General features: G+C 36.4%; 1 protein-coding gene across 1 annotated transcript; it reads left to right on the top strand.

The window, feature by feature from the left end:
• The first annotated feature begins 6,580 nt into the window (after window positions 1–6,580).
• On the top strand, window positions 6,581–23,726 carry OVA9 (glutamine-tRNA ligase, putative / glutaminyl-tRNA synthetase, putative / GlnRS). The gene is made up of 23 exons (XM_008797767.5): window positions 6,581–7,075; window positions 7,372–7,422; window positions 7,501–7,572; window positions 7,727–7,826; window positions 9,007–9,102; window positions 12,274–12,335; window positions 12,427–12,528; window positions 12,610–12,702; window positions 13,025–13,177; window positions 13,267–13,322; window positions 15,068–15,158; window positions 15,231–15,317; window positions 15,432–15,629; window positions 15,710–15,808; window positions 16,995–17,126; window positions 17,213–17,349; window positions 20,344–20,443; window positions 20,530–20,625; window positions 22,346–22,446; window positions 22,547–22,652; window positions 22,753–22,842; window positions 22,928–23,057; window positions 23,252–23,726. Exons 1-23 carry the CDS (start codon window positions 6,941–6,943, stop codon window positions 23,350–23,352), a joined length of 2,388 nt encoding a protein of 795 aa, XP_008795989.3. The 5' UTR covers window positions 6,581–6,940; the 3' UTR covers window positions 23,353–23,726.
• The last annotated feature ends 50 nt before the right edge of the window (window positions 23,727–23,776 follow it).

Raw genomic sequence — 23,776 nt, 5'->3', positions numbered from 1 at the left:
TTTGTATTTGTATCGAAAAGGAGATATATACGAAGCATCAGGCTGCTTTATCAGTGGAAGTATTTAATGCAACTCAAAAACCATAAATAAAGACTTGAGTAACATTCATTCTTGATGATAAATAATTATTTTACCGGTGAAAAAAAATATTAACAAAAGCCATGCATGCAAGTAGGGAGCATCAAAGATGTTGATATTATTAGGGGTAGAAAATTTTGGTATCTAATATCACATGCGTGTGTATGTATAGAGAGAGAGAAAATAAAATAAAAATTTATTTGTGGAGAGCTTTTCATTCATCAAATGAATGGTCAATTTAATAACATTATTAATAAAATATATTATTTAGCATGGCTCTTATTTAATATAGCTTTTTATCTAATTTTATTAATAATAAATTTAATAACTTATTAAATTGTATTAAATGTAGAATCTTTCATTAGTATTACTAAATTAATACAGAAACTAATTATATTATTATAACTATGCTTACTTAATATATACTGATATTAATAATTTTTTTATTAGATTATACTAATATTTTTGATTAATTCTATTGTATTTTTTGTGTTCATTACTTTACTTAAAAGTGAAAGAACAATTACTAATAATCATGTTATATTGTATTTAACTATCCTTTGGATGCAATACTTTTTTTCATTATACATAAGTTGGATCATAAACTGATTATTTAATAATAATATATTATTTTACTATATCGATGGATATACATATAATATTAGAATTCTATAGCGTGATAATGTGTTATTAATATCAAAAAATTATTTAGAAAATAATTTAGCTCTCATAACTGCCGTATTCTATTTTATTTTTGTTGCCTATTTTATTATATCTATTCTATTTTGTATTCCAAGAACAACTTAAAAAAGAATAAAAAATTGCACTTCAGGCATCGTGCAGGTTCCATTCTAGTTTACTTTATGATAATAATGTTATTGTTTGTCCCAAGGTCTCGATTTAAGATTGCAATGCTATTAACTAAACTTTGGTTATCGTGACAGAGTTATCCAAGAGTATCCTATTCGATTAGCTGTAAGCGGTAAATAAGGAAACCAAGTCTTTCGCAATATGGGGTTAAGGGACAAGAATAGACAGCAGTTTAACTTGTAAATGACTTTTAAGTGAAGCCGCAATATACTGAAAACACCACTATCGATTTGGAAGCAAAATTGTTTGGACTAACAAGGCTGGGTTCCTTTCTTTTTGATGGGGCATACAATTCCGTACATGTTTATTATTATTATTTTTTGGGAAAATTCTTCTATCTGAATCTAAATATATGAATATCGTATCACAAAAAAAATAACGCAAACAGGATTGCATTAAAAAAGAAATGAAGGATGTAAACAGGAAATTTGTAGCAAATAAGACAAGCAAGCACTACATATCATTACAAACATGCAAGATATATAACATGTGTGAAATAATGTAAGTTAACTAAAATATTTAATTTATATTATATTAACAATTCTAAGCTAATAGCAAGGGATTCCAAAAAAAACTGCTTCCTATTCTAGTGTACTGCTGAGTTCTGTTGTAGGAGTAAACTAAGGGAGAATGAATGCTTCTTTTAAAATCTTAATCGTCCCTGACCGCACATTAGTAGATCCAAAAGGTATAACCAACTGTAGAACCAGCACTAAAACAGCAAAAGGTCTCATTTTTTTTTGGCATGATTAAAGACAAAGAATAATGGAAAAGAAGAAAAATTACAATCAACTTTGAGACAAGCGGAAAAATAGAAAAAAACAGCCTTTTCATTGGAATAAAAAATAACAAAAAAGAGAAAATTTTGGTGTTGAGCAATGAACGTACGTCTGATAAGCTAAGTTGAACCGAGAACTTTTCAATTCCACAGCAAGGGCACTGTAAGGACCCATTATTTTGGGCCTGGGCTGCATCACGTGCTTCGCCACTTTCGATTTCTTCCTCCAATTTTGCTGGAGGGAGAATGTCTAAAGGCACCAAATCCTTTCGGACTCGTTTGGTTCGCGGGAAAAGAAGGGGGGAAAGTGTGGTCAACGGGAAAGTAATGAGATGCCTCTTGTTTGGTTGGAGTTTTCAAAGGAGAGAGAAGGGAAAGTTGTATTCCTATGGGAATGTGATTCCCACATTTCATGGGAAAGTCTTTCCCATGAGAAACATGGGAAAGTTACTTTCCCATTAGGTGGGAATCACTCCATTTTTACTTTTTCCCAAAAAGTCCCTTCAGCATTAAAGAAGCATTAAAGAGGCATTAAAAATCTAATTTTTATTAAGGGCATAATAGGAATTATATATAACTTTCCTAGGAAAGTGGATGGCCAACCAAACATAAGTACCTTGAAAATTTGTCACTTTCCCATGGTCAACCAAACATGCCAAAAGTACTTTCCTAGGCATCCTCTTCCTAGGAATTTGTTTCCCAGGAATCATATTCCTAGGAAGGAAAATGCTTCCCGCGAACCAAATGAGCCCTTCATGTTGAGCCCATTTTTTATCTATAAAAGTGTTTCTTTCCTCCTCCTTGTGCATCTATCTTGGATGTTCTCCCATTAAAGGGATAGATCTCTAGATATTCTGTGGGATATACTCAGGGATTTCACCATTAATCCGGCCGAGAGAGCTCATCGGAGGCAAGGTAAGCTTCCTCTCTTTCTTTTTTTCCCAATTTTGAGCCGCTGTTTTGCTTGGAATTCGTTCAGCGAGTCGCCGGATTGCTGGTAACAGGATATCCCCTAATTTGATGTCTCTTTTCTTCCATTTTTGCCGGCCATCATTGGGCGTGGCACGCCACCGACACTGCCATGGGTCGTCGGCTACTGGGGGTTGCCGACCACGAGCAATAGCTGCCGCTGAGTGCCTTCCACCATTTGGAAAAAGAGAAAAAGAGAGACCCTTAGTTCTCTCTTCTCTTATTTTCTCTCTCTTCTCTCTAGTTTTTCTCTCTTTTTGTTTCTCTTTTCTTCTTTTCTCTCTTTATCTTCGTGTTTTCTCTCTCTAGTTGAGTCAAAGAAGTTTGGGTGGAAGGGATTGGTGGGTAGTCCTAGGTTACTACATGATGGTGAATCCTTTAGTGGACCAGTAGATAGTTATAAGTTGTCGGATACTTTGGATAATTTTTGATGTGGATTTGATTCTGTGAGAGAATAATTTTCTGTGCAAGAGGACGTTAAGTGGGGTTCTGCACATCCCGATTCATAGATCACGGTGTGAGCAAATGATTAGTCTGTCTACAATATCAGCATAGAGATAAGAATCCTCGTACATTAGCCTACATGATTATAAATATTTTGTTCACATATATTTATGATATGCTAATAACTAAGATAAGATGCAAGATTTTTTTATAATTATTTATGTATCAATTTATATTTTGATCATGCATGCTTGTAGTTGATAGTATGATGGATGCACATATGAGTATAACTTATATTTGCATAATAAGATAGTGCTTTTAACTAACCATGTTATATTAATTGCCCTGTCATGAGTGAAAAAATTACTTATCAATTGCTTCGTCACAAACAGAAAATGTGACCATGGTTAATCTGCAACTAAACATAAATATGAACCTGTGTAGACTCTAGGCTAATCTCGTTACTATCGATTATCTTGTCATGAATGGAAAACGTCATACTTATTGATTGCCCCATCATGAGCGAAAAATGTGACACCTATCGATTGTCCTATCATGGGCAGAAAACGTGACTGGAATTTGGCCCAAAATTGAAAGAATATAGGGTCTTGGATCCGGAATGGATTGTAGAAAATTTAATGATAAACTACTGAAATTACTATTGGAAAAAAAAATTGGATATTGTATGATGTATCGCTTTGAGTGGGTGTTAATATAGATATTTGATTGTATATGAAATTTGTTTATATTGAATATTGCTAATAGCCAAACCATTATTTTGTGATACTCATGTTATTTTCAGCTGTATATTATTATGATGGTGTAGGGGTGTGTGTGAAAGAAAATTCTTATTGGGTTGTAAAGCTCATATCTCTTGTTGCATATCTTTTTTTAGAGCCACATGATGCGTGGATTTTGGATGGGTTGGCGTGAAGTTTGAACAGTAGTCATTAGCTAGTTAGCTAATTTATTTTCTGATGCCAATGGACGGTTAAAATTTTGAATTTGAATATCTGAATTGTTTGATCACGATGGAATTCAGTAGTTGGATCCTTTTGGCTATATTTAGTTGATTTAAATTTATGAATTCATTAAAAAATTATTTATCTAGACCTTGCATGAACTTTAGGGCACCGCTCTAGAGTTCGTTTGGCCATGTTACATAGTCAACCAAGATGATGGATTCGAGGTGTGACAGGCAGCTTCCATTTATAGATGGAATACACCATGAAAGCCCTAGAAGATTGAACTACCAATAAGAAGTAGTGAAACAAGGCAGAGTTGGATTTATTAGGATCAAGAAGTAGAAAAGGGAGAGGTCGACAATTTCTCAAAGGAAAGAGAGGAGTTAAGGGACACCTTCAGGGGGATGGGGAGCAAACGGGGAGCCCCTATGGCATCGACGAGGTGAGCCACTACTGGTCAAAGTAGTCGGAGTGATGACGAGATGATGAGATTCCTCTTCTTGTGGGTTAAGGTCAACTATTGAAGAGATATGAAGGAAGGAAATGAACAGGAGAGGGAGAACTCTAGCAAGGGAATGGAGAGGAATGAGGGAGTGGCTTTGTTTGCTTATGGTCTAGCATAGAACGAGAAGGCATGTGGAATGAAAATCTGGTCGCCAACTCAGTTTGGGATCGACTTGAACTTGACGATGAATAGATAGAATATGGATCAAATGTCGCATTCATTAAAAGTTTAAAACTATTGGATTGATTATGGGTTTGAAATTTCTTAAATTTGACCTAACTTGAACTCGATGCAAACCTATATAAACTATTTAATTTATTAGATAATATTAATTTTGTTTATGTATCCGATTTCTAAATTTTTAGTATATTAAACTTTGTTTTATAATTAAAAGGGGCAGAAAGAATGAAAGTCATGATGGTTTAGAACATGTTTTGAATATTTGTATTTGACTTGAAGCAAAATATATTTTTCAAACTTTATCATTCTTATGTAGTTAAGTATCAACTATTTGTTGTTCTTGATTTAATTATTATAACATGTTTTTCATGTTTTATTTATTAAGTTTTCAAAATATTGAATTTGATCTATATATTTATTATATAATCTTATCGGATCCTTCATTAAACGGGTATAGAGAAAAGTAAGACCCAAAATTCTTAATAAAGCCTAGGGATGCAAATAGGTCAGGTTGGACCGAGTCATGAGTGACCTTGACTTAACCCAGTTCTTTATTGGGGTCTTAATGTTGGACCCAGACCGAACCCAATAGAAGATTTTATTGGGTCAGATCAGGTCTATGGCTATAATTTTTGACCCAACGGGTTATTCGGGTCGGGCCGGGTCCATGCATAATATGATCCCAACCCAAAATATTCAGATCCAAGTTGGGTTTGGTTCGAGTCTGGGCAAGGATATAAGCCAATACTCTAATGACTTTACTTACACCGCAAAATAACTGTATCTAAGGATTTTTCACTTCTTTAAAATAAGATTGATAGAGATATAGAAATCAAATATTATCATTAAAGATAATGAATAAATATATATTTTGCTTAAAAATGGGTTAATGTTTATTATATTTAATATGTAGAACATGCTTGAGATATTATTAGCACAAGCTGGCATGACCAAGTTTGGGTATAATCTGAGTTCAGATACTATTAGCCATTTATTGACCCACTATTAATTCATTAAACTAAAGCAGCAAGTTGCATAGACAAAGACTCATGAGGCTCAAGCTGCTTGTGAAAGCCCTACTACCATTGAACCTAACACCAAACAAAGCCTTGACTCAATGACAAGGTTGGGTCGACATTGCCAAACAGACAGAATAAACTTATGGACCTTCGCCTATTTTCAGTAATAGTGATATTTGTCTTTTTTTTTAAGTTGATTTCATCTGCAACACCAATGCTACAACATATTGCTGCATTTGTTGCTTCCTCTTCTTTTTAAGAAAATAAATTTTTCCATACATATTTATTTTTTCTGATTTCATCCAAGCTAAATGCAATCAATGAAAGCATTTATACTCTTAACGAGCTGGGTCGAGTCGTAGGGTTGGAAATTTAAAATTGTCCAAATTTTAAATGAGAACTGAATTCAAAAAATTCAAACTCAACTCCTAAAATGGGATTGTTTCAATTTTAGAATCCAACCCGCTTCCTAGGTCCTTTAAAATAGATTAGATTAGTGCTAATTTAATTGGATGGGACGGGATTATGGATCAATCTGAGGTAGCGCCCAACATTTTAGTACCAAGATCTTGGATCCATTAAAACCCATTTCCCATCATGTCAATTCTTTTTAAGCTATTATCAAGATCCACGTACACTTTTTTTTAAAAAAATCTATTTTAAAAGTACATGTAACCTAAGATTTGCATCGACCCGTTGCTTCTTTTTTTTTAATCTCTCTTTTCAAAAAAAAAGTACTGCTTATACTGTATGCACCAGCGTGGCTGTGCATGCGGTTACGGATCCAATCCATTACAGAACCAGCGGTCGTGATTGCCTTTGTGCATGGCCACGCTGGTGAATGCAGTGGGCAAAAATTTTTCCTCCGTTGGAGACCTAGGGCTAGGGATAGCGTGCGGCCCAAGGTTCTCACGCCGTTGGTGTCGCCGTCTTGGTCCACGGACAAATCCAATCTTCTCCCCGCTATATGAATCATCCCGGCGAGAAGATCTCCGGACCGAAACGATCTCTCCCCTCTTTTTTGTCATTTGATCATTTCCCTCTCTTACTCCCCTCCTTCTCTCTTGCATTTCAATTCCCTCTCTTATACTCCGCTCCTTCTGTCTCTCTCTAAAAACGAATCAGAGGCGGCATGGCGGTCTCAGGGGAGGCGGGCAAGGTCCAGCCCTTGGACATGTTCCTCTCCATCGGATTGGATCGACGCACGGCGGAGAACGCCCTCGTAAACCCCAAGGTCACCGCCAACCTCACGACGGTCATCAAAGAGGTCCGTGATCTGTTCCCTTCCTTCTTTCTTTTCTCCTCCCCCTTTTTGGTTTCGAATGATCTCTCCTTGAAGACTCGACACACCGATCCTGAGTTCTTGAAAAGTTACAACTCTTCCTTGCTTTCTTTCTCTTCTTCTTGGCTCCCAATGATCTTTTCTCGAAGATTCGTAGCGGCGATGCTAATTTCTTGAAAAATTTCGATTCTTGAAACCTACTCTATCAGTAGTTTATGGTTTTCTTCGTGATTCTTGAAGCGGCTGCTTCATTGAATGTGCAATTATTGGATGTTTTGCAGGCTAAAGTCGTAGATGGATGCAGCAAGACCGTTGGGAATCTCTTATACATGGTAATACAGGTCACTTTTATAAGTGAAGCAGCAGAGACCCCGAGTGATTTCTGATGCTGATTCTTTCTATTTGAGCAGGTTGCAACCAAATACCCAGCCAATGCGCTCGTCCACCGCCCAGTTCTACTTGAATACATTACTTCGTTGAAGGTAATGTTATCACAGTTTCTCAAATTTTATTCATGTAGATGTTTTCGCAAAATATTGTTCTTTTCCTCAATTCATATTGTCAAGAAACAATTAAAGAGTTTATTGTGCTGGAACTAGCATAAACTGGTTTCTGAGGTGTGGATATATGCTGCAGATAAAGAACCCTGCCCAGCTAGATGCAGCGCTAACATTTCTTTTGAACGTGGGTCCTGGAGCTTTCCAGTTGAAAGATCTTGAAGAAACTTGCGGTGTAGGTATGCTCTTTTTTTTTCCCGCGGATTTTTCATTCTCATGTTAATCATGAATAGTGTCCAAGGACATGAAAGCAGGCCGAGTCTAGGAATTTTTAGAACCTGGATGATCTCGTTAAAATTCTCTATGTAGTCATGCAAGCAACTGTTTGTATGTGCTAGATTCTAGACATGGCTTGTTGTTGCTGTGTGAATTGCATGTCAAGACTCCCAGGATTTTAGATGAAATCTCCTATATTCTTTGGTTTTGCTGTCTATCCCTTCTACTTGTTTTTTTTTTCACTCGTTTTGTGCCTGAGAAATTTATTCAACACACAAGCTTCTTTATCACTTATTTCTTATATGATCGGACGTTATGTACAATATTAATGAAACATAACTGTAAATTAGCTGCTTAAATAGTAATTTCTTAACTTCCTTAATTTATGAGTCATCTACTGTTGGTCTTAAAAGATCACATGTTTAGAATGTTTTGAAACTGATTGGTGAGGTTGTTTTGTGATAGGATGCTGATGATTCCGATTGGTAACTTAAGTGCCATGACATACAAGTCAAAAAGAGTTTATGCATTGGGTATAAATGTTTGTGGATTTTTCATCTTTTATGCCCATTCAAGGATAAGGGGTTAGCGTTGCACCCAAAAAAAAAAAATGGATAAGGAGTTAGAGAAAAGTTCTAGCATAACCCGCCCTGCCAACTTATTTCCTTATTTGTCAGTTTTAGTTTGATTAGAAGGAAATTGTAACTTGGGAGCCTTCTATGGAGAGTAGAACCAAAGAGTTTGGAGAAAAGGCTTACTTGCCTAAGAATTGGAATAACTGGAATACAGAACTTGATGCTTTTCCCCTTTTACCTCTGACTTTCAATGACATGAACATTTTTTTGCTATGTACTCACCTGATATGTACACTCAGTGTATTATTCTGTGGTTGTTCTGCATTATGACATCTAAGAATGTTTTCAATGTAATGAATCTTCTTGAGAATTTTATCCTGGCTAGAAACAGATTGGTGGACACTTTTCCATCTTGTTTAAGATTTAATATCATCTCTTATGATACCACTCTTGGCAAGCCAATACAATACATAGGCTGTAACTTCTTTAATAATCTATTTGATTTCTTGGACTTTTCTTTTTTGCCTATATTTTATCAAATGACCAGTTCTGTTTCCCTTACATGCAGGCGTGGAGGTTTCCATTGAAGAAATTCAGTCAGCAGTTACTGCAGTTCTGAAAGAAAATATGGAAGCCATATTGGAATTGCGCTATCATATAAATGGTCAGTTTTCAAATTTGCTTTGCTTTTATATACTTCAGTGACATCTATATTATTTTTTGTGTTTCACTTTTTGAAAGCCAGTAAGTAACCTGCACTTGGCAAGTATGAGCACTATCCTCTAATTGCTATAGGATTTAGTCTCAATTTGCTGAAATAGCCTTATTGCCCTTCACTATTTGCCACAAGAGTTTTTGAGCATTGTCGAGTGCATTTTCAGTACCAGAATCACGTTGCCAGGAAACCTGGCTCTAAGCCTGATTGAGCTCTGCAATTCATTTTGTCATCACATTTTTAACTAAAAGAATCTATTTTGGTTTTTCAATTGTTTGAAATGATTGAAAGTTTGTGAAGTAATTGAAGTCTTGATTTTCTGATCATAAGTCCCAGTTGAGCCAAACTTTTGTGGCATTTACAGATCTCACCATCAAAGGTTTCATAGACTCGTGTCATTTGTATGCCATTCTTCCCCTTCATTCTTATCTTCAGCAATTGATTTTCCTTGGTTTTGTTGTGAATCAAGCTTCACATGGATCTGCTGTTTGTTATCTTCTGCCGATACTAATATGGGCTAGTCATAGCATGTAGAGTAGTTTGAATTTTCTGTGTTTATTTTGAAGCAAGCCATTTGTGATGCATGAACTTGTGAGCTCAATTTATTTGTAAGTGTTCTAATTATGGAACAAAGTGAAACAGACACATAGGCAATCATAAATGGGCACTCGTATTCTTCATATATGATATCTTTAAGGGTGGAAGACTGCAGCATTTATTACTTTGTTTTAGCATGATGGCCTATATTTGTTAGTAATATAAAGTGAATTATCTATAGCATACAATACTCCATGCACAATAGAGTAAAATAAACACAGATAAGTTAGTTATTGGAACTAATTTTGTGTATTTGATAAGGTGCCAGGGTCTTATAATGATGTGGGGGCTGGATCTTAAATCAACATGTTGAACATTGTGCATTGCTGATTTGCTTATCATTCAATATGAATTAATAAATATTCCCACTTGGTCGCTCCTGAAATACTTTTGACCTTTTTACTCAATCTATACTTCTCTAGTCTCTGTTGGAACCCAGTGACTCAACAAAATCAACAATTGATAGTTTAGTTAGGGGTGGCAAAATATGACTCGACCCATGTTCGACCCGCTATAAACAGGTTTGGGTTTGGCCTAAACAGGTTCGGGTCGTAAACAGCTTGACCCGTTTAACCTGTTTATTAATTGGGTCGGATACATATTTTAAATGTCTGATCCGTTTAACCCGTTTAATATATGGGCCTTATTGGGCCTGATTTTATCCCAAATAAAATAGATGGAGCAATGTATAAATATCTTTAGGCTAACGATTCCAAGATCCAAATGGTTGGGCTTGATGCCGGGCTCTTTCCCTCTTTCCCTCCTCCATCTCTCCCCCCTTTCTCCCCGATCCAACTCGACTAGCCCTCTCCCTCCAAACCCCCCACCGAGCCTAGCCCTCCCCCCCTTCATTTCCTCCCTCCCTCCATGGGGAAAGGACGGTCTCCGCGCCGTCGAGAAGGGCGTTCTAGGGCACAGCTACGACGCCTCCCCCTCCCCCTCCACCGCCGCCCTCCCTCAGGCCCCTATGTTCTACCCCACCGAGGAGTTCAAGGACCTCTTGGAGTTCATCAACAAGATCCATCCCCAGGCCGAGCCCTTCGGCATTTGTCGCATCATGCCCCCCAAGTCATAAAACCCCCCCTTCGCCCTTGACCGCGACGCCTTCTCCTTCCCCACCAAGACCCAGGACATCCACCACCTCCAAGCCTGCCCTCCCTCCTGCAACCTCGAGACCTTCGATCTCGAGTATGACCGCTTCTTAGAGGACCACCTCGGCAAGAAGCAGAAGCGAAAGGCCGTGTTCGAGGGCAACGAGTTGGATCTTTTTTTTTTTTTAGTACAGACGAGTTGGATCTTTGCCGGCTCTTCAATGCCGTGAAGCTCAAGGTTGAGATCTGTGCTGCTGAAAAGGTATGCGACCAAATCCTTAAATTATTCTTCGCTCTCAAATTTTGGAAACAAGATGAGTATTTGTTCTTGCCTTTTTGCATCGAGATCCGGGGGGTCATCGGAGGAGCGGATGAGGGAGTGGTGGCCACGGAGGGAGACACGGGGGGTCGACGGCCTAGGGCTTGCCGCAGTTGGGGTCGTGGGATCTTCTGAGGCAGGGCTTCTTGGAGGTGGGCAGTGGCCGCCGCCGGTGGACGGAGGGGGAGGCGGATGAAGTGGAAAAGGCGGCGTCTTTGGGGCTGGAAGGGTGAGGAAGGAGGTCTTGGAGGAGAGGGCCGAGGGGTGAGGGGAGAACGGGGAGGGGAGGGGGTCGGGTCGGGTAAGGGTTACCTATTTATTAAACAGGTTAAACGAGTCAGGTCGGGTTACCTGTTAAATAAACAAGTCGGGTTCAGGTTGTAATTTTTGACCTGTTTAAGAAATAGGTCGGGTTCGGATTTATGATTTTCTGACCCGACCTGCATCTGACCCGATCCGTTTATGTCCGACCCGACCCGATTGCCACCCCTAAGTTTAGTGAGTCCTTGTTTAGATGAGGCCTGCTCCCATGCTCCAAGACCCTTAGGGTATGTTTGGTTTGCGACCAAAGTCGGAATCGAAATTGGAATGGATTGGAATAAGAATCGGAATGTTCATATTTTCTGACACATTTGATTCGTGATTGGAATTAGAATCGAAATCAAAATCGGAATGAGATTTGAATATTGGGGGTGAGTTGGGATTGGGTGTTGGGGGATTAGAGCATTTTCGTTTTTCCTTAGAATCGGAATCGGAATGGGACTTCCTCCAACCAAATGGTTGGAATGGCACTCACTCATTCCCATTTTCATTCCAAAGCTCAACTCCCCCCAACCAAACATGCCCCTAGTTCATTTGACAACTAGAGTACCGCATAGATAGCTAGAATTCTTACTACTCATTGTTCGATAGGGATGCTGGGATGTCTAATTTCTATATCCTTTATCTCTTTAGCTTGCTGACTGATTAACAAAATATCATCAAATTTGGCACATCAGACTAGATTTGTCTCTCTTTTCCCTTTTTATATTTTGATAATTGGTCATTTTCTCTAGCTTTCCTATTCCAGTTCTTTTCTAAAGCTGATGTTGAACTCTTACACTTTTGTTCCAGTTGGGAACCTTTATGGACAAGTTAGAAAGCGGCACCCATGGGCTGATGCTAAAATTGTGAAGGTTTTACGGTTAAATTCATGCCTTTTCAGCAGTAACTTGTTAAATGTAACTGCAACTATGGGTTTTTATTCGTTTTTGATCTTTTTGGCAGGAAGTGATTGATGAAAAGCTTCATGGGATTCTTGGTGAGAGGACAGCAGCTGATGATAAAAAGCCTTTGAAAAAGAAAAAGGAAAAATCTGTGAATGTTGAGGTAGGCTATGTGAATAGGATTTTAAGAAAAATCAGTTTCTGGGTTCTGATAATTATTTATTGAATACTTTTATATTGTTAGGATCAAAAGAATGCTGTAGTTACTTCTGACCCACCCTCTGAAGAGGACGTGAACCCTTTCTCTATATTTCCACAACCAGAGGAAAACTCCAAGGTATATCTAGGATCACCTAGAATTCTTATTCCCATTACATACCTTTTATTTTATGATATCTTTATTTAGTTTGTAATCTGTTTTCACGAGCTTTTGCTGCTTCAACCTTCTCATCGATTTTCTTAAGTCAATTATGTGTTTGAAGTGGTAATGGTCCTTTGACATGCTAACTTTCTTTGCACAAGTTGGTTACAACTCTGCTTCATTTTGACTTATGCATTTTGTGTACAAGATGCTGTTGTTTTTTTTTTCTTTTCTTTGATTTTTATTAGTTATCCCTATATTAGATAGCTCTTGCTGACATCTCTTGTTGATGTCTCAGGTTCACACAGAGATATTCTTTAGCAATGGAGCTATATGGAGAGCTCACAACACGAAGGAGTTGTTAGATAGGCATCTTAAAGCAACTGGTGGAAAAGTTCTTACTCGCTTTCCACCTGAACCTAATGGATACCTACATATTGGTCATGCTAAGGTAATCGTACTTTGCATATTATAAGAATATTGTTTGGTGTCCAAATTGTGTAGAAGATAGTTCTATTCTAATCTGATAGCATAACACAGGCTATGTTTATTGATTTTGGTCTGGCAAAAGAGAGAAATGGATCATGTTATTTGAGGTAAGCATAAGTTGAAATTTTCTTCTCTCGGAATAGTTTTTTTTTCCTCATTGGTGATTTATACTCAAGTTCCACTTGATTGCTTCTTACTCATATTTTGTGTACCTCATTGTTTAGCTATCTTAACTTCCCTACATATAGTTTTTTATTAAAGAAAATATTTTTATTGAAAACTTTAAATTGTCGCCCTATATTTATGCTGGATCTAGGTATCCCTTACCTTTCTATGCCATGGATTTAAAATGTGGTGCATAAAGCTGCATATGCATATGCAGCCGTCTGACCTCACCACATTCCCTATATGTGGCTACTTTAAGCGGTCGGGTCATATGGGCTGAAAAGGCAGTTTAGCACTTTTGGACATTTGCAGTAAGATGAGCAATGTGCCGCTGCATATGTAGGCTGTCATTGTGTGACTGCATATGTGGCCCCTTTAGCATTGTCCGACCTTTTATGTGGCCACTTTTATGTAGGCACGCAGGTTTAAGCTAATAGTTGGGTTGTATCTAGGTTCAAGGGGGCCAGATACGTGTATATTAATAATATAAATATGTTGGTTATGCTATAATTATTGCTAGAATCAAGAACTTAGTAGCAAGTGCTAATTGCTAGATATTATCTTTAGTTACATGGCTATTATTTGCAAATAATTGCTATTATCATTATATATAATGTATTTTTATTATTTTTAAATATTTTAAAAGTAATCACATATGCACCCATATATGCAGCTGGTGCCCTACACGTGTCATGCCTGGCATATTTGCGCTTGCATATGCAGCCTGCATAATTCATATGCGTATGTGGTCCCTTGATTGCCCACATATTGCAGCTGCATTTTAAAATATTGTCAATGTTAATATGTTAATTAAGCTATAACCATTGTTACTAAGAATCACTAACTACTAAGTGGTAAGCTCTAACTGCTAGATGTTATTGGTATCAATATTGCAATTAGTAGTATAATGTATGTTATCTATTTTTGAATATTGAAATTACTAACCTTGTACACGGTCTGCATATTGCATATGCACTATGCAGTCCCATGTCCACCTACATATCGCAGCCACTTTTTAAAGATCAACATTTTATCTTGATTAGGAAATAGTGAAAGGAATTTTTTTCTTAGACATTGATGCCAGTATTTTTATTAGATTTCCTACCATCACAGGTACATCATGTCTGTTGAGCCTTTATACGTGCAGACATTGATATCTGGCAATCTATTGTAACCAGTGCTCTTTCACTTGGATGGGATGCATTACCCATTGTTACCATCTGTTGCATCACTCAACATGAACATAACCACAATTTGAAACATACTGCCTGTTTACTAGGCTGAGCATAACAAGGACCTCTGCTACATATTTCCTGAAATGCATTGCAATGTCCATTATGAATTTTCTTTAGCTAATTTACCAACTCACCTTTTATCCATGACTGCATTTCCTGGTTTATCTCCATAATACTTTTGGCATTATGTGTTGCATGCAATTCTTTGACAAAAGAACACTAGAAGCCTTTTGAAGTTGACTGGCCAACTAGTTCAAGTCTATGCCAGATAGCAAGATCTAGATTCTTTTGACAGTATAATATAACACTAGTTAGAATTATCTGCATTTGATTTCCCTATTTTCCATCCTTTATAAGGGGATCTGGCAATATACTGCGACTACTTTAATGGCTTATGTTCAATTCTAAGATTGTTTGAGTTGATACTCTGCACTTGTTTTTTGTAATTCTAGGTTTGATGATACCAACCCTGAGGCTGAGAAAAGAGAATACATTGATCATATCCAGGAAATTGTCCAGTGGATGGGTTGGCAGCCATTCAAGGTTTATCAATGTTTCTGATCAAACTGTTTTGATGCCTACTTCGCATTGACTAACATTATTCCAATTTATCAGGTTACATATACCAGTGACTACTTTCAAGATTTATATGAACTTGCTGTTGAGCTGATACGGAGAGGTCTAGCTTATGTTGATCACCAGGTTATACATGGCTTCTTAATAATTAATACTGCTAAGAAATGAACGGTTAAACAGAGTGATACCAGATTTTCAGAACAGTGTTAACTTTTGTTCTGGCTTATCTTTCTTTATCAGAGCCCTGAAGAAATCAAGGAGTATCGCGAGAAAAAGATGAACAGTCCATGGAGGGATAGACCAATTGAAGAATCACTAAAGTTGTTTGATGATATGAAGCGGGGCTTGATTGATGAGGGCAAGGCAACACTTAGGATGAAGCAAGATATGCAGGGTGATAATAAAAATATGAATGATTTGGTAGCATATCGTATTAAGGTAAGTCATCACCTGTTAAAAATTTTGGTTTATTAGACGATTTTAACTTATCTTGATTGGTTCCTTGACATGCTATACAGTTCACACCCCACCCACATGCGGGTGACAAGTGGTGTATATATCCGAGTTATGATTACGCTCACTGCATTGTGGATTCTCTTGAAAACATCACGCATTCAGTAAGTTTCTTTTTTGCGAAATCACCTCGCGATCTCAGTTTAGACATTTTGGCAATGTGCATACGACAATACAATTTTCAGATTTACAATTTGTGGGTGGTAATACTTTCATGCAACTTGACCATCTCGATCATGGATGTATCTGATAAATTATTTAGTTATCTTCCTTCACTGGACCCTCTTCGGGGTGTAGCTAACAAGATGCCTTCTTTTATCTATTTTACTGCACATTTCTTTTTAATGCAGTGTTACAAGTACATGACACAACAAGCCATTACTAATGTTGCAGCTATTTGTCTTATCAGTGCAATTGCACCATAACTTATGCAGTTGATGGACCTGCTTCATAATCTTAAATTCAGTATTATAGGTAGAAGGTCCTATTCTTTTATCTTCATACGATCTGAACTTCTAAACTGGAAAACAACGATCCATATCTTATAAGCTGCCTTGCTCACTATTTTCTACATGAACATTTTTGTGCACAATCTGATTTTTATGCTTAAGTGTTTGAGTGGCTAGTTTGGCTAGTTATTGTCATCTCCACTGGTTGCTTCCTAGATTGTTACTTGTTTTTTAATTCACCCAAGAAACTCCATCATAGAAAGCGTCTTTGGAATTTATAGACTGCAAAGTTTCCTCTTATTGCCTTATTCTAGTGCTTGATCTATTTAATATGTCATGCTTACTACAATGGGAAATCTTAGATCCACAAGCAACAACTTTATTTATCACAGGTATGTCAGGAGTTGTTGGCTGAATTACTGCTGCTAAATTGCTTTGGAAATTTTCATGTATGATGCATTGCTCATATGGTATCATCATTTTGCTCACTCTACCAACTTCTTTTATGTAGTCTCTAGTTTCAGTTAGTATCTGTAAAGTTATATATATATTGATCATTTTGATTTTCTTAAGTTGTTGCCATCTGTCGTGCTTGACCTATAAATTTTTTCTTAATTTCATATGCTCTTTTCCTTTCTATTGTGATAAATCCATGTTGCTATCTTGTTTCCTTTAAACAATCTTGACATTTAATGAATGATATCTTTGAAATGGTAGTATATTGGTTTTTTCTGTAAATTTGACTGGATTGTTCTTAGGTTAGTTCTATGGGTATATAAAATTATTCATCCATGTGTTTACCATGTGTCACTACTAAAGCTTTTGTTCTCATATTGTGAAGCTATGCACACTAGAATTTGAAATTCGTCGTCCTTCATATTACTGGTTACTGGTAGCGCTGGGCCTTTACCAACCATATGTTTGGGAATACTCACGGTTAAATATTTCGAACACAGTTATGTCTAAGCGCAAGGTTTGTTACACCATATGTCCTATTTAATAAAATACTCCTAATGTATGATAGTTTTATGTTTAGTTTGTTTTGTCCCCTTATGGCAGTTGAACCGGCTAGTTACTGAGAAGTGGGTGGATGGCTGGGACGATCCACGCCTAATGACACTAGCTGGGTTGAGACGTCGAGGAGTGTCTTCAACTTCAATTAATGCTTTTGTTCGAGGAATTGGAATTACAAGAAGGTTGAAAATTGTTTATGTATATTTCTTTTATCTTTTCTCATAGATATGTTTTTTGATTGCGATACTGTCAACGAACTGCCCGATGACACTTAAGCAGAGTATCATGGCTCTGTACTTTTTAATAAATCTTTACTGACTACTCCTTCCTCCTAGGAAGATAATGATGATATCATCATGCATAAAACTACTCCATTTGTTATTATATTGTACAGTATACATATTTGCTTTCTTATATATTATATTTTACCATAGTTTTGATGCCTTTTTAATCAATATTGTGTTTACCACTTGATCTATGAATGCTCGAGAACTAATAACCTGGCCTTCGTAATCTAATAGTTTCTCGGAGCTCTGACTGTTCTAGTTATAAAGTTCTGCATTTCTACTAGTCATACACACTGTTTTTATATTTTCACTATTAGTAAAATACACGAGCCATGCGTGTGAAAAACCTTCTTCTCTATGTTACCTTATGAATGGTACATGCAATGGTTATGAAAGTTCTTTAATTATAATATCTTGATTAAATTTCTATTTTTGGAAGGAAAACAACATATCTATCGTATGGATTTAGAGATTTTGACATCTCCCTCCTCTACTATATTTAAATATATAGATGCTTATAACGTCTTGCTTGATTACACTTGGTATGAGATTTTAAGGAGGAAAAATGTTTCATTTGGAAGATGCAACAAGAGAGGTTCTCTTTTTTTTTGATGGAAGAGAGTGGTCATCGTTGTAACTAACTGAAATATTTAAGGATGTTTATTGCTTCTGAGAAAGAGATGCGGGTTGGCTAGGAGATATGGCAGAGAGGGAGAAAAAGAGAGAGACACTAATGTTTAATCTCTCTAACCGAAGTGCTAAAGACTTAGTATTTTAAGAGTGAGAAGGCTGATGTAGCGGGTGAGAGAAATGGGAGAGGAAAAGGGCGATGAGGCACACATTTAATCAAAGAAAGAGCAACATCTATCACATATTATTTAGGACTCTTATTTGGATTAATTAATAGATTAGTTGAGTTAATTCAGGAGGATATTTTAGTCATTTATGTCTGGACAATCAAACACTCCAAGACGACCAAATATTCCAACTATTTGCTTTTAGTAGCATATCCAGCCCGATGCATATGCATGTTTGTGGGACGTGGATGGCTGTGATTTCTATTTTATAAATAAGATATTTATAATGTTAGTTCTAATTCTGGAGGATTAGTTCTGATTAAAAAAGATAAAAAAAAGTTTTGGTTCTAAGAAATTCTAATTAGGGAAGAAAAGTTGGAAATGTTTATTCCAATAAAATTCTAAACTTGAGCAAGAGACCAGGTGTAGAAATAAACAGAAAATAATACACTTTGTGCACGTGGACAAAGTAAAATGGAAGAGATCTATATACCTATATATGTATACATATATGTACATGCATATATGTATACATATATGTACACACACACACACACACACACACACATATATATATATTTCAGTGGGCAGTGGAATGGGGAAATGCGGGAAAGAGTGGAAAGTAATCAAAGAATTGTGTTAAAAAAATTGTGTGGTGTGCAGCTTCAGGCTCATATGCTTGCCTCAAGGCCTATCCCATTATATATTAGTATAAATACATAAGGGTATTATAAACACCTGTGATGCGTGGCAGGCCTTTTCATTTGAAAATTGTATTGTCAAGAACATTTGAGTTATGGAGACCATGATGCAGACAGTTGAATTAAGAGTGAGATCATCTGAGTCACTAGGGAATGGCAAAAGCAACAAAAAACTTTTTTCAGGAGGATGTGGAAAGGTCTGAGGAAACTACATATGCCTATCACTACAGGGATCAATTTGAAGAAAGCAAGTTTGAAAAACTTGGTTTTTGGTTTTGGTTATAGATGGACATGTGGAGTTTCAGTTTTAGCAGTTTCTGTAGTTCCTCTTCTAGTTTTGGAGTTTCTGTCAGAAGTTCAAGAAAAAATAAAATAAAATAGAAAATAGATTAAGTAAGAGAAATAAAATAGGTTATAGTTTCTTTGATAGTTTTCCCCATCATGCAGTCATGTACAAGATCACCATAAGTGTCCACCTGCTGTCCATGTTTTGCCTCCCATGTATGTAACCTCTATTGTTTCAAAAAGTGAATAACCACCAATAGAGAAAATTTCAAATGCCCAATTGAAACATGAGATGTGCAAGATCTAGGAAGAAGATTTCAAAGTGATGGTTTGAATGATCCAGGTTGCTAATAGTACATAACTACATATAGATATTATCTAGTTTTAGCAGTTTTAGGCTGCAGTCAATTTGAATGTAAGTGAAGATGATAAAGCATACTGATGTGTTGTATTGTGAACATATATTTGGTATACTAATTGAACTGCATTTGTTGAAAAGTTTGTTATTTGTAATTGAACTGCCACTTTCGAGAAGTTCATTATTTATCAACTGTGAAGCTTTCGGTGCCTAGTGAATCAGTCTTTTCTTTATTTTTGAAGAGATCTTGCAAACATCTTGAATTTGGTTATTTTTTCATCATATATAGAGGTTTAAGTGTCTATTTAACTAATGCATGTAGTTATATAAGAAATATATTTGTGTTATGTAAGAAACAAGCTTTTACTGTTTTGAATTATGGTGTCTAGGGTTGGCAAACAAGAAAGCTATTTGTGAGCAGCTCGTGTTTGTCTCTAAATTTTGCTTGTATTTTGTGCTTGAATAATAAACGAGTAAAGCTAGAGCTAGATTTGGCTTTCTTGAGTTTAGCTCAGTTAAGAGGAATAACATGTTTTTGATGCAAATCAACTCCTGAATTATTTTATTTTTTTTTTCTCTCGTCTTTGTCATGAAAACCATAGGGTCAGGGTATGATATTAATTAAAGGGCAATATTGATACATTAATATCATTGTTCTACACTATAAATGATTTGTGAACTCCAAGATTGGTGTTTCTGTTAACAAGTTTCTGCTTAGTGCAGTTACTCACTAAATCTTACCATGCAGTGATAATAGTATGATACGTTTTGATCGTCTTGAGTATCACATAAGAGAAGAGCTCAATAAAACTGTACCTCGAACTATGGTGGTGTTGCATCCTCTTAAGGTATTGAATTGACTTTCAAATGGTATTTTTTTATTTTTATCATTTAATACTTGTAGTTCTTCAGTTTACTGAATTTGTTCTTCTAGGTTGTTATCACAAATCTTGATAGTGGATCAACAATGTATCTTGACGCAAAGATGTGGCCTGATGCTCCTTCAGATGATGTTTCTTCTTTTTACAAGGTACTTACCAATGAGTCCAGAATCTTTACTGTTGTTTTCACTCTCATCCAAGTGCCTATATGAAGGAGCATCATAAGGGGGAGGCTAATTTAGTTGTTTTTAATTAGGAATGTTTGAAGTGTCCATTCTTCTCATCTATTATTCCTCAATGAACTTGCTAGTTCTTTCATAGTATACTTGTACATTATCTAATTTTTTGAAATTTAAAAATCATGCATTCATGTCAAGGCATATATACCTTGAGTTCTAGATGTAATACTTCAGATTGTGGTTTGCCGTACTGGCCGGTACCGGTGCATATCGACCGTATCGTATTGATTTGGTTTGCGGTATGAGAGGCATATCGAGTGTTGGCATGCCGAGCCTGCCTCTATACCGGATGTACCAACATAGTAACAGGATGACACCTTTGCGGGGCTAAGATGGTGAACCTTGCTCTAGACTTTCTCATGTGTTAGATAGGTAGAATCGTTATGCTTGCGCGCTTCTGTAGATTTTTTGGAGGTAATACTGGAAAGTGTTTGTTTAAATAAATAATTGCATACTTCAGTAAATAACTTTTCTTTCTCAAATTTTCTTGTACATCCTTTACTGAAACTCCAAGACAGGCTGGTCTTGATGCCATAGTTTTCTAATGTCAATTTTCTTAAGATGCTGAACTTGAAAGGCGAAGGCTGACTTTAGTTAATAGCTTCATGTAGTTGTTATTTATTTATTTTTTTCAATTTATCAGTTCTAGAATATAGTATTATTCGGTATCTTTGAAAAATTTTGGAGCCCAATATAAACGGAAGCTGACATTGCTTCCTGTGCAGATTTGATGAATGTTAAATGAGGCCGTCCTCATTTAACAGATTGTGGTTAATTATGAATTCAGCAATGGTGGTATGGCACAAACAAGTGATTGGATACTGCTTGGGTTTACTTAAAAATAAGCACTTTCCTAGATTTGTAGCAATGTTCTGGATCATATTCACCTTTCTATATCATAGCTGGACATAAGTGAAACTGAAATATGTTGGATACAATAATAATTCAAGGAGACCTCACGTAGGTAAATTTTGCCAAAACTTTAGATATACCAGAGTATCAGTTTCTTCTCGCATTTCATCCTGAAACTGTTTGACACTTTGACCCATGTAATCTTCTTTCTTCCATTGCATTTCGTGAGGCCATCTTGGACTGAGATTTTTTATATTCTTGAATGGGCTCTGACCCTTGAAACTGACAACTCTCCTGGCCTATTTCATTGTGGAACTCTTGCTGGCTTTGGTTGCATAATTTCCGTACGTCAAATGAATTTAGGCTTTCTTGTGGGGTTTGGTTCATTGGCAACTGATTTAGGAAATTATGTTTTTTCCTGGAAAACTGGCTTTCCAGTTGTTTTGTCAGCAGGAGATTATGAGAATATGGAAATTAGTTTTCCACATGGGCAGAAAAGTTGCAATTTCCAAAATTTGCCCTTTTGGAAAACCTTTTTCCTTATTTTGTTTTGGGCCGACAAAATAGCCACAAAACAGTAACTTTTCTTTCTGGGGAGGATTTTGACTTCTTAGATTTTAATGCATACTAGTTTTGCACTTTCATTGTGGTAACTGGTAACTGCTGGAAAGCCCTTGCTACACGATAAAATACATAGATTTCATTATTCATTTTTGTTGCTTAAATTTATGAGGTTTACTACATGATTCTAATGAAAATCTTAAATTTCTTGCTACAGGTTCCTTTCACAAAAGTTGTATATATTGAACGCTCAGATTTTCGCCTCAAGGATTCAAAAGATTATTATGGGCTTGCCCCTGGTAAATCTGTTCTCCTCAGGCAAGTAATGCATGGAATGATAAAGTTAATCTTTTGCATCTTTCGCACTTAAACTTACTGCACATATGAGAAATGCTCATCTTTTTTTTCCAAATAACAGATATGCCTTCCCTATTAAATGTACGGAAGTTATATGTGGGGACAATGCAGATAATATTGTCGAGATCCGAGCTGAGTATGATCCTTCAAAGAAAACAAAACCAAAGGTATCTCTTCTGCCCTTTGATGGTTGTAAGAAAATCACATAACAAGCTGCAATTCCAGAGATAATAGATAATCAATTAAACTCTTTGGTAACTGTTGCAGGGTGTTCTTCATTGGGTTGCTCAACCTTCTTCTGGGGTTGAGCCTCTCAGGGTTGAAGTCAGATTATTTGAGAAATTATTTCTTTCAGAGGTGGGTATTGCTGCTTTTTAATGGTCTGTTTTTTTCTGGTCTTGCCAAATGATTTTGTGGGATAAGTTGGTTTTTCTTTTATCAGAATCCTTCTGAGCTGGAGGACTGGCTATCTGATTTGAATCCCCATTCTAAGGAGGTGATACGGGAAGCATATGCAGTACCCTCACTTGCTAGCGCTGTGCTGGGTGACAAGTTTCAGTTTGAAAGGCTTGGTAACATTTGGTTTCCTGTTTCCAGTTTGCTTTAGACCCAAATTGTTTTTTCTAGATGCAAAATTTGTAGTTCTGCATAAATTACATATTTTTTTTGTTTGCAGACTGCAGTTCTTTGTGATGAACTGAGCGTTAGCTAATTATTTGCATTCTTTGGGACTTTGCTTTTGAGTTTCAATCCTTTTGTGTTTCAGGCTACTTTGCTGTGGATCCAGATACCACACCAGGAAAGCTGGTCTTCAACAGAACTGTTACTCTTCGTGATTCCTATTCAACAAAAGGTGGAAACAAATAGGTTTCCTAACTACACTTGTAACATGAAAAGAACAAGGCTCTGCTGAAAGCATCATAATAACTTAGTTGTTCAAAAATACAGATTCAAGATGTAAGATTTTGCCTCTCTTTTCTTTATTTCTTCTTTATCATAATTCCAATATTTCTATTTGCCGCCTGTTGTTATATTTTTGGGGAGATGATCTGCGATCCATTGTTGGCCCATGGAAGCCAATAACTCAGGTTGTCATTAACAATAACGTTTCACCTTTTAGGCTAGCTTTTTTCCTTTGCAAGATATTTGTTTAGTAGGTTATTGCTATTATTGACAATATGGACATGTATGTAATCTTTTTATATTTATATGTCCATTTTGAGAATGGATATCAACAATCATCATCTATTTTTTGTGTCGTTGAGCATTGAGCATTAATTTAACCGTTTGT

Source organism: Phoenix dactylifera, chromosome 15, assembly GCF_051530095.1.
Source record: "Phoenix dactylifera cultivar Ajwa chromosome 15, Ajwa_hap1_PhDact_Kaust_v1.1, whole genome shotgun sequence".
NCBI classification, from domain to species: domain Eukaryota; kingdom Viridiplantae; phylum Streptophyta; class Magnoliopsida; order Arecales; family Arecaceae; genus Phoenix; species Phoenix dactylifera.
The sequence above is the reverse complement of the archived record's forward strand: the minus strand, read 5'-3'. Positions and strand labels throughout refer to the sequence as shown.

What these genes read in the sequence shown, in the direction of transcription:
- OVA9 (XM_008797767.5), top strand. Translation starts at nt 6,941, where the DNA reads ATGGCGGTCTCAGGGGAGGCGGGCAAGGTCCAGCCCTTGGACATGTTC. An exon ending in CAAAGAAAACAAAACCAAAG is followed by an intron (nt 22,653 to 22,752) that starts GTATCTCTTCTG and finishes TAACTGTTGCAG; the next exon opens with GGTGTTCTTCATTGGGTTGC. An exon ending in GTTTCAGTTTGAAAGGCTTG is followed by an intron (nt 23,058 to 23,251) that starts GTAACATTTGGT and finishes TTTGTGTTTCAG; the next exon opens with GCTACTTTGCTGTGGATCCA.